Source organism: Rhinopithecus bieti, unplaced genomic scaffold, assembly GCF_001698545.2.
Source record: "Rhinopithecus bieti isolate Rb0 unplaced genomic scaffold, ASM169854v2 scaffold_17861, whole genome shotgun sequence".
NCBI classification, from domain to species: domain Eukaryota; kingdom Metazoa; phylum Chordata; class Mammalia; order Primates; family Cercopithecidae; genus Rhinopithecus; species Rhinopithecus bieti.
Genome location: NW_016809830.1, coordinates 2,687,521 through 2,697,771, shown reverse-complemented (window position 1 = coordinate 2,697,771; position 10,251 = coordinate 2,687,521). Strand labels below are relative to the sequence as shown.

The 10,251-nt window shown below is 43.5% G+C and overlaps 1 protein-coding gene across 1 annotated transcript in view; it reads right to left on the bottom strand.

Annotated features, from left to right (window-relative positions):
• Positions 1 to 2,109: 2,109 nt before the first annotated feature.
• The window catches only part of CCBE1 (collagen and calcium binding EGF domains 1), a 51,477-nt gene continuing 43,335 nt past the window's right edge, over positions 2,110 to 10,251 (bottom strand). The window contains exons 7-10 of the mRNA XM_017890447.1: positions 7,156 to 7,295; positions 7,022 to 7,057; positions 5,909 to 5,944; positions 2,110 to 3,970 (exon numbers count right to left, since the gene is read on the bottom strand). Coding sequence (XP_017745936.1) covers positions 3,737 to 3,970; positions 5,909 to 5,944; positions 7,022 to 7,057; positions 7,156 to 7,295 — 446 coding nt within the window. The 3' untranslated portion in view covers positions 2,110 to 3,736. The remainder of the gene's footprint in view (positions 3,971 to 5,908; positions 5,945 to 7,021; positions 7,058 to 7,155; positions 7,296 to 10,251) is intronic.

Below are 10,251 nucleotides of genomic sequence, written 5' to 3'. Positions count from 1 at the left end.
ATGAACATTTATTATTTACTTGTTGGGCTATGACACACCTGTCTGAGTTTATACAGTAGAAATGACTTCCTGTGGTCAATAAATCCTATGGCAGATGTTGGGCACTAACTCAGAAGGTGAGAAAAGGCACCATCCTCTCTGCAGCCCCACTCACTTTTGGCACAGTATAGCTTATAATTTCTCCCTCTGGAACTGGGAAGGGAGGGGGATTTTCCTAAACTAAAATGCATGCCCTCCATGTACTATTTTCTTTTTTCTTTTTTTGAGATGGAATCTCACTCTATCGCCAGGCTGGAATGCAGTGGCACGATCTTCGCTCACTGCAACCTCCACCTCCTGGGTACAAGCAATTCTCCTGCCTCAGCCTCCCGAGTAGCTGGGACTACAGGCATGTGCCACCATGCCCGGCTAATTTTTTTTGTATTTTAGTAGAGATGGGGTTTCACCATGTAGGTCAGGATCTTGATCTCCTGACCTCATGATCCGCCCACCTCAGCCTCCCAGTGTTGGAATTACAGGCGTGAGCCACCGTGCCTGGCCCCATGTAGTATTCTCAACAGCGTATTTTTATTCCCATTGCTTTCCAAGAACAGAGGTAACTTATGAGGTCCTGTGAAGAGGGTGCAAAAATCGAAGTCAACATTTCTACTAACAGGTTGAGGAGGTGTACAAACATCTTTTTCACTATAAAACATGAAATGCACTGTAGCAAATCTTACCCCAGAAATGGTTTTCCTATTAGGTTTTGAGCAGAAGTCCTATTTAAACAGTAAAGCTTTTTCTATCTAGCTAAAAGATACATTAGAAATAATGATGCCTTATGATGTCCTATCTTTGAAAAATAAAATTTGGGCATAAAGAATACATACCAGTTTTGCAGTAGTCCAAGTTTTGAAAATCTGAGGATTAAAAATTATTTTCTAAATTAAATTGGTCCAGCAGATTGATGTTATAAAATACAGGTTACTATAAGTTTTGCTGGAGAATATTATCTGGAATAGTTTCATGAAATCCAGATACTACTACTTTCCATTAATTCTTTTAATATATTATTCTAGCCTATGGCCAAACATGCAGTTTGGTTGCATTTTATGAGCATTTCACAATAAAGGTCATATGTCTAAATACAGTTCACTGTCAAAGAAAAGGTATTAAAATTCCTCATTACAAAAAATCATAGATGGACCTAGCTATCTCTCATACAGCTTGTGCATAGTTGTGTGTGTGTGTTTTAAAAGCATTCATCCATTCACACCCTTTAAATACCATGCTCCACAAGCAGGCAAACATTAAATATATCCAGATGGAAATCAACAGCTGTTCACTTCCTCTCTTTATAAACCCGTGGTTGGCGTGACCTTCTGTCATGAATGTTGAATTTTGCAGAGAGAAGAAGGAAGAAAAGATGCTAGAAAAAGAGCACTAAGAATGTGTTTGCTTTCACTTTAAAAATGCTGGTGGACAGTCACCAGGACTTTTGCATAAATGAGACACAGAGGAGCAAAGTGTTCATCAAAGACTCAGCCACACGCTGACATGAGTCCTGCATTTCCAGCATGGTAGGAAGAAGGGAAGGAAGACTGTTGCCACTAGAGATTTGCAAAGCCCCTTCCTATCATTCTTAAGGGAGAAGACTGAAAGGTGGCATTCAAACACAACAAGAGGGATATTCTTCTTTCTTTCTTTCTTTCTTTCTTTCTTTCTTTCTTTCTTTCTTTCTTTCTTTTTTTTTTTTTTTTTTTTTTTTTTTTTTGACAGAGTCTTGCTCTGTTGCCTAGGCTGGAGTGCAGCAGCGCAATCTTGGCTCTGCCCCCTGGGTTAAAGCAATTCTCCTGCCTCAGCCTCCTAAGTAGCTGGGATTACAGGCATGTGCCACCACGCCCAGCTAATTTTGTATTTTAGTAGAGATGGGGTTTCACCATGTTGGTCAGGCTGGTCTCAAACTCCTGACCTTGTGATCTGCCTGCCTCAGCCTCCCAAAGGGCTGGGATTAGAGGCATGGACTACCATGCCCAGCCAAGAGGGATTTTCTTTAAGCAAGCTTTCACAGTAGTGGAGTTAAATTATGTGGGCTGAAAGGTGGAGGCAAAAACGCCAAAAAGAAATAGGAAAGGACATGGCAGGAAGGGAAATGCCACCATGAGCGAATATGAGTGTGAGAACGATCATTTGTGAAGCTCAACATAAGAGTGAAAGTCTCCCGCAAAGGCAGATGAACAGCCACTTTGTGTGTCCAGTGAGAAAGTGGACTGTGACTAACCTATAAGCTGCTCATTGGAACCAAGAGGGCCCTCAACAACGTTACAAAGGAGCAGATCATCCTTCTGGTCTCTTGCTCCTGGTACTTCTGAATGCACAACAAACCTTGACAGGAACATGCTTCCCTTTGGGACCCAGAGGTGCTCTGAGAAAACACTCTAACTCACTAGGAGGTGGAGAAATAGACCCTTTTCTGAACTGCTTCTCACATGCAGGGGAAAAGAAATCAAAGAGAGTGCCTGAAAGAACTGGAACTTGGACTAAATTAAAGAGGGAAGAAATGGGAATAGGAAGGAAGTTTTTGCAAACAAGGAAAACCACTGTTTTTTTTTCTCCCCATCCAAGATAACTTTCAATAGTGTATTATTCTCAATATGTTGGTGGCAAGCTTGGTTGGCTCCAGACAAAAACTTGTAACACCCAAGGAGAGCAAATTCACCTACTGCTGCTGATGGCGTTAGTGAGGTCAACCCAAGCCAGCAACTTCCTTGCAGCCTTCAGCCCCACTGTGTATTGGTTCAGCCTGGATCATGGCACCTAATGGCACCTTCTGGGCACCTGCTCAGAACCAGGAATTCTGTGCCTCTCTCTAAGGTCAGCCACTTTATTGAACAAATAATCTCTGATGTATACAGCAGGCTCCACTCTTGATTAAATAGCTTTAAAATATTCTAGCAAACCAGAGCCCACTGTTTTAATGTGAATCCAGGCATTTCACTTTGTTTTTTGAAAAGAGGATTTAATCTTCTTCCCTAAATAGGATACTTACAGATAAGCATGGCATGAAACCTTAAGCACCATATTTGAATTTTAGAATGTGGCAATCTATGTAACAGTAAATATATGACTGTAATTCTTTTCTATCTTCTCTAAAAGTCATTCAGTTCTCTCCTCTCTTTAATTGAATTGGGAAACGTTTGACAAGGGCCTCCAAATTTAAAATCTACTGGAAGCACAAGGAAAAAGAATTCTCCACCAAAGTACATCTACACTTTTGTCCTCCCCACCCCTTTTAACTGAAGAGCCCTAATTTTGATACTAGAGGAGTTACGGTCTACTCTGAACACACATCTTAGAAGTAGCCTCACATTTTCTTAGAGCTCACTTTGCCATTTTCCCTTTGGATACTCTGCCAAATTTACTTGAAGAATTTATGATTTAAGACACTGTGAAAGTACTTAAATCCAAAGTTCCTGGAAAAATAGGATGTAAACGAAAAGTTACAATGCAAACCACTCCAACGAACTCTTAGTAAGAAGCAGGTAAATCAATCATTCACTCCCATGTGTCTGCAGGCCTAAGAGGGGACTCTGACAATCGTATTGTATCTGGAAGAAGAGGAATAGAGAGATGTCAGGAAAAGAGAAGAGAAAATGTATGTTTTCTAGGTCTCCAGTGGTGTTTTTTTCTCTTTAGATGGTTTAACTGCAGATGAGTTGATCTTTCTCTTCCTTTGGCATGACGGTGTTGGGATGTGCTATGGATAGAAGTCTCTGGGGGCTCTCAAGTCTCTTGTCTCAGTTCTTCTTGGGTGGTCGTCTCCAGAGCCCAGGTCCATGGCTTCTGGGTAGCTGGGAAATTCCTGAGGTAAAGGGAACTCCTCTGCTGAAGAGTGAGTCCGGTGCCCGAACACCTTGTCCTGCAGCTCGGTGATGTCATTGCGGATGTCAGCCAGCATAAGTAGCAGGAAGTCGAAAGAACCAGGGGGTCCCTGTGTACATGGGAGGAATCAAAGCTAGAATACGACAGACAGCAATGGCCTCCGGGGCTCCATGACTTGACCCGCTGCTTGCTGGCAACTACTTTCTCAATAACTGTGCCCCAAATGGAGTCAATGTGAGGACTGCTACAGGAGCCTGGGGGTCCTCCACATTGTTTTCTAATTCTCTTACTTCTCAGATGAGCTTTGGTGATGTATTCACCTTTCCTCCCTCCTAACTCTAGGCTTTATCAAATCCAGTAGAGGAAAGAATATAAGACAACTCTCCTAAGTAACTTTCCAAAGCAGTCTGGAAGATGCTTATGGAGGCAGCAGAGCAGTGGTTAAGAGACTGGGGTTCTGTTGGGTTTGAATCTCATCTCTGCTGCTTACTAACTGTGTGGTCTTAATTTCTTGTGGTTCAGTTTCCACATCTGTAAAATGGGGATAATAATAGTCCCAATTTCATAGGGTTTTATAGGGTTCATAAGTGAGGATTTAAATAAGTAAATGCACGTAAAGCGCTTTGAGCATAATATGTATTCAAAATGTTATCTGGGCCAGGAGTGGTGGCTCACACCTGTAATCCTAGCACTTTGGGAGGCCAAGGTGGACAGATAGCTTGAGCCCAGGAGTTCAAGACCAACCTGGACAACATGGTGAAACCCTGTCTCTACAAAAAATATAACAAAAATTTAGCCAGGTGTGGTGGTGGGCACCTGTGGACGCAGCTACTTGGGAGGTTAAGGTGGATGATTGCTTGAGCCCAGAAGGTCGAGGCTGCAGTGAGCCGAGATTGTGCCTCTGCACTCCAGCCTGGGTGACAGAGTGAGACCCTGTCTCAAAATTATTAAAATGTTTATAAGATGGCCGACTATAAGCACAAACTAAATGAAGTTGAGAGGATGTTGTAAAGACATCAACTCCTCATCATCTAGGAAAGGTCCAAACAAAAGCTTCCTAATTTTTCTATGTATTGAGTATCCTTTATCATCATATAGTATTTACTAAGCCTTAATTTTATAGAGTGCTGTGTGGGGCATGGTAAAAAAGAAATGCATAAACACGCATGTTCTGGGCTTGTCAGAAGTTTGTAGTAAAATCGTTATCACTTCCCACAACTGCTGCAGCAGCAGCGGGCACTATGGAAGCAGAGCTTACACCGTAAAGCACTAAGACAGGCATAGGATTTTCATATCATTTGACCCTCACAATAGCCACTTGAGGGATGGCAGGTCAGATTCCACTATTGCCACTGCACAGGTTGGGGGATGAATACCCAGAGACCCTCAGTGATGTGCCATGGTCAGAAAGCTAGCAGGTAGAAGAGTTGAGATGGGAACCCATGACTTCCACCTCTGTGGCTACAGCTTTTGGATTTCAGAAATGATACTTCTTCAGAAGCAGTGAAGTGGTTTGAATTTTCTACGCTTCTGAATACTACTATTTCTCATTTTTAATCTCCCAGACACTATGCATATATGCAGCTAATTTCTTCTCAGATCCTAAACAGCCCTGCATGGTTTTGCACTTTTTAAGAGGAGATGGCCATCTGACTTGCTAGGGTTGTAGCAGTGGCTAAATTCTCAAGTATGCAGAGTTATGATTTAAACCCACAGATTTCTTTCCTAGACCTTTCAAAGGTTTTATGATAATACTTGGAAACAGACTCATGGCATAGTAGGGTTTTGAGCTTTAGGAAAGACATTTTAAATGAAGATTAGCCATGATAAAAGAAAAAACAACAACAGAAAACAAGTTTGAAAAATAAATCCAAACTAGCAGCTAAGGTCTTCTATGACTGTCTTCCTAACCACAGAGTTCTGCTCAGGTGGGCTGAGTGGCATCAGGAAGGGGCGGGCCTTTGCTACTAGACCGACCTATAGGCTCATCAGAGCTGCATCCCTGAGAACATTCCCCTGGGGAAGCAGGACACAGAGTGCTACTTACTGGAGACCCTCTGGGCCCAGGCGCTCCTCTCTCCCCCTAAAAACAGAAAGGCCAGGGTTAGCTTTCTAGAGCACATGGATACCACAATAATAGTCTCTATTTATACGCCCACCATAACCACTTCCCTGCACAAAACAACAAATATTTTCTATAAAAAACATATGTAAAACTGAGCTGGACTCACGGGACCACTTATTTGAACAGGACTGCTTGGGTCAAATGTTTCTCATTCTGATTTCCCTTGAGCCCATATATTTTCAAACCTTCCTGGCAAGAGGAATGTTTGTATTTCCCAGCAGTATGTGGAGTAACAAACTTTCTGAAGTATCTCACACTGACTTCTTTGTGAGGCAAAAAAGAGAAGGCAGCTCTCAGAGGGGAACCACCCTGTTGCAGAAAGAATGGAGCATCTCCTGTTCCTGACTTGAAAATCTCACAGAAATGGAAACACACAAAACGCTATCCTGTAAAGCAACACTGGTTAAAGAGAAAAGCACATGTGAGTATCACAATGCAGAGGCTCACTTAAAATTTACAGGGGTAATTTTTCCTACGACTGGTTGTGGTGGTTGTTTTTGTCTTTGGGGTTGGTTTCGGAATTTAAGAAAATGGCTTTTCAGATTTTGTTCCCAGCTTTGGGGAAAAAGTTATATCTGGTATCTGTGTCTCACTTTTGCTGCATGCAAAATGGGGATGGTAAACAGTAACTGGTGAGCTTTCCTTGATGTCAGTGCAAGAGGTAGAAAGTGAGAGACCTTCAGGCCAGGAGCGGTTCCTCACGCCTGTAATACCAGCACTTGGGGAGGCCGAGACAGGCAGATCACCTGAGTTCAGGAATTTAAGGCCAGTCTGGGTAATACGGTGAAACCCCATCTCTACTAAAAAATCCAAAAATTAGCCGGGAGTGGTGGTGCATGCCTGTGGTCCCAGCTATTTGGGAGGCTGAGGCAGGAGAATTGGGCTTGAGCCTGAGAGGCAGGGGTTGTAACGAGCCAAGATTGTGCCATTGCACTCCAGCCTGGGTGACAGAGCAAGACCATCTCAAAAAAACAAAACAAAACAAAATCGAACGTGAGAGACCTTTAGCTTGTGAGGACCACTCATAAGGCTTACCTTAGAACCATCTCTTCCTGGTGCACCTGGTGGACCCTACAATACAAAAGGATCTGGTTTAACCACAGGGAAAAGCATGGGACAAAAACACATTTTCCCCCAAACAGGAAGTGGATCTCTGATAAGATACTGACCACAGGGCCCCTCCGGCCTTGTTTAATGTGGGACAGATCAGGAGATGGTCCCATGGGTCCCATTGAGCCCCGTGGACCGGGCTGCCCAGGAGGGCCTGGCATACCGGGGAAGCCTGGGCTTCCCTTTGGTCCTGGTGAGCCTGTAATCAAAGAACACCTCATTAGCTCACAGCACACGAGAAGGACGAAGGGCCCTGGCTAACAAGAGTCCAGGGCCCCTGCAGTCATTTCTCTTTGTACTCTCTCTGCCTTTGCCTTCTGACATCTGCATCAGGATGTCCCACGGGCATTTTAAACTTGAAGTGGTCAAAAGCAGCTTCCCCATCTTCCTCTCTTTTCACAGACCGCCAGTCACCCATCCACTCAAGCCAAAAACCGGAGAGTCTTCCTCTCTATTTCCCTATTTCTGCAACCTCGTGTTTGAATCAGTGGCCAGCTCCTGTGCATTTTACCTCTTTAACATCTCACAGCTGTCTGCTCCCTTCTCTCCACTGGATCACAGCCGAGTAGTGGCCACCACAGCAGAGAAGTGGTTATCGTGGCAGGAGAGCAGTTAAGAGTACAGGTTTTAGCATTAGGGAGACTTGGGTTTGAATCTGACAAGTTGCCTGAGCTATCTGAGCTTTAGTTTCTCATCTCATCTGTAAAGCTGGGCTAATAAAAATCTTCCTTAGGGAGTAGTTGTATTAAATGAGATTTCAGATATACACACACTACTTAGTATAGTACTTCCCACATAGTACTAAAACAAATCTGTTAGGCCTTCCTTACATTTGCCTTGACTCTTGCCTCATTGCTAGACTCTCTGCCCCCCAGCAGCCTTGTTTACCCCTCGCCCATTTTTGACATCTCTATAGGGATGACATATCTAAAACAAGTCTTACTATGTAACCCACCTACTTTCAACCTTTTGGTGCAAATGTCTCAAGGCACTGGGTGGGTCAGCAAACTCACTCTTTCTTGCAGGCCCCAGAGAAATATCCCTTAATTCTTAGTGAGGGGTAGGAAATGTTCGTCTGGCCTAGATTTGCCACAGACAGAAGGCATGCTGGGGGATGAGTCGGCGGGTGTCGGGAAGATCATCTCACCCCAAGACCCACAAGCATAGGTCATGCTTGGGATTGCAGCTGGAGCAGAACTAAAAATGTCCCCTTGCCCCACAACTCTAGCATGGAGTAAGTAATAGCAATCTACCACTGGGGGAAGGGCAACAGTGTGGGGAGAGAACCCCTCTGTGGCACAGGTATGTGTGTGTAGAGGCTGCGGAAAGCTCAGAGTATAAACACTGAGAAAAATCCACTGGTAACCAAGGCATCCACTAAGTATAAGGAAACAGCATCCTACCACTGGAGGAATTATTTGAAGACTGTGGAACACAAAGTAAATGTAGTGACAATAAAGCCAAAACCCAGCTGTTATTCAGTAGGCTGACTTCACTTCCCATGGCAGTGGCCTGACAAAAGAAGAGGGTACCCATCTCCAGGAGTGATAACTACGTACCTCAGTCTCTACTGTTTCTCTGCAAATGATGTCTGGCATTCAATCCAAAACTTTCAGGCACATAGAAAAAAGGGCCGGGCACAGTGGCTCATGCTGTAATCCCTGCACTTTGGGAGGCTTAGGCGGATGGATTACCTGAGGTCAGGAGTTCAAGACCAGCCTGGCCAACATGGTGAAACCTCATCTCTACTGAAAATACATAAATTAGCAAGATGTGATGGTGGGTGCCTGTAATCCCAGCTACTCGGGAAGCTGAGGCAGGAGAATTGCTTGAATCTGGGAAGCAGAAGTTGCAGTGGGCCAAGATTGCACCATTGCACTACAGCCTGGGTGACAGAGTGAGACTCCATCTCAAAAATAAAAATAAAATTAAAAAAAATTCAAAACAAAAGACCCATTGTCAAGTGATAGAAGTGATAGAACAATCAGCAGGACAGGCCTCAGAGGGGACCCAGATGTTGGAATAATGAGATATGGGCTTTAAAATAACAGTATGTGAAAGGGGCTGGTGGAAAAGATAAACAGCTTCTATGAACAGATGAGGGATTTTAGCAGAGAGATGGAAATTAAAGGAAAAAAGGCAAATGGAAATATAAAATACAATATCATATATGAAAATGATATAAGCTCATCAGTAGACTGCTCGCAGCTGAGCAAAGACTCAGTGAACTTAAAGATAAGTCAATAGTTACTCAAAGAGAATCACAAAGAGGAAAATAAAATGAAGCATCCAAAAGAGGTGAGATAATATCGAACCATCTAAAATAAGTGTAACTGGAGTCCAAGGAGAAAAAGAAGACCCTACAGTGGCTCCCCTCTGCGTAAAGAATCAAGCTCCAACTCCTCAGCATAGTATCCTTGTTCATGCTTGTCTTTCTTGCCAGCATTTTTCCCACAATTGCCTCCTTCCTAATCACCCCATAGTCCCATCCTCCCTGAATAAACCATGCCATGGCACACAATCCAGCTCACACTATTCTCTCCTTTTGTGCCTTGTCTCCATCACCACAGATCACCTATCTCCAAAAACATTTCAACATCTCCCGCATTGTTCCAACAACTATCATCAGACAGGCACAAAAATAGATGACTTGTTGTTAAACTCGGTATAGTCTTAGTGCTGTGTCGATACAGGCCTCTGAAAGTAAGAATTAACTGCTTACTTCATTGTACATGCTTGTAGTGTATCTATAGTATAATGTATGTGTGTTTATATACATTCATGCACTGCACATGTGTTTTCTGTTTATGCATATCATTTTCTTCTGAACATTCTTAACATTTAAAAATCGGGGCCAGGTGTGGTGGCACATGCCTGTAATCCCAGCACTTTGAGAGGCTGAGGTGGGCAGATCACTTGAGGTCAGGAGTTTGAGACCAGTCTGGCCAACATGGTGAAACCCCATCTTTTATAAAAATACAAAAATTAGCTGGGTTTGGTGGCAAGCGCCTGTAATCCTAGCTGCTTGCGAGGCTGAGGCAGGAGAATTTCCTGAACCTGGGAGGCGGAGGTTGCAGTGAGCCGAGATTGTGCCACTGCATTCCAGCCTAGGCAACAGAGTAAGACTCCATCTCAAAAATAAATAAATAAATAAA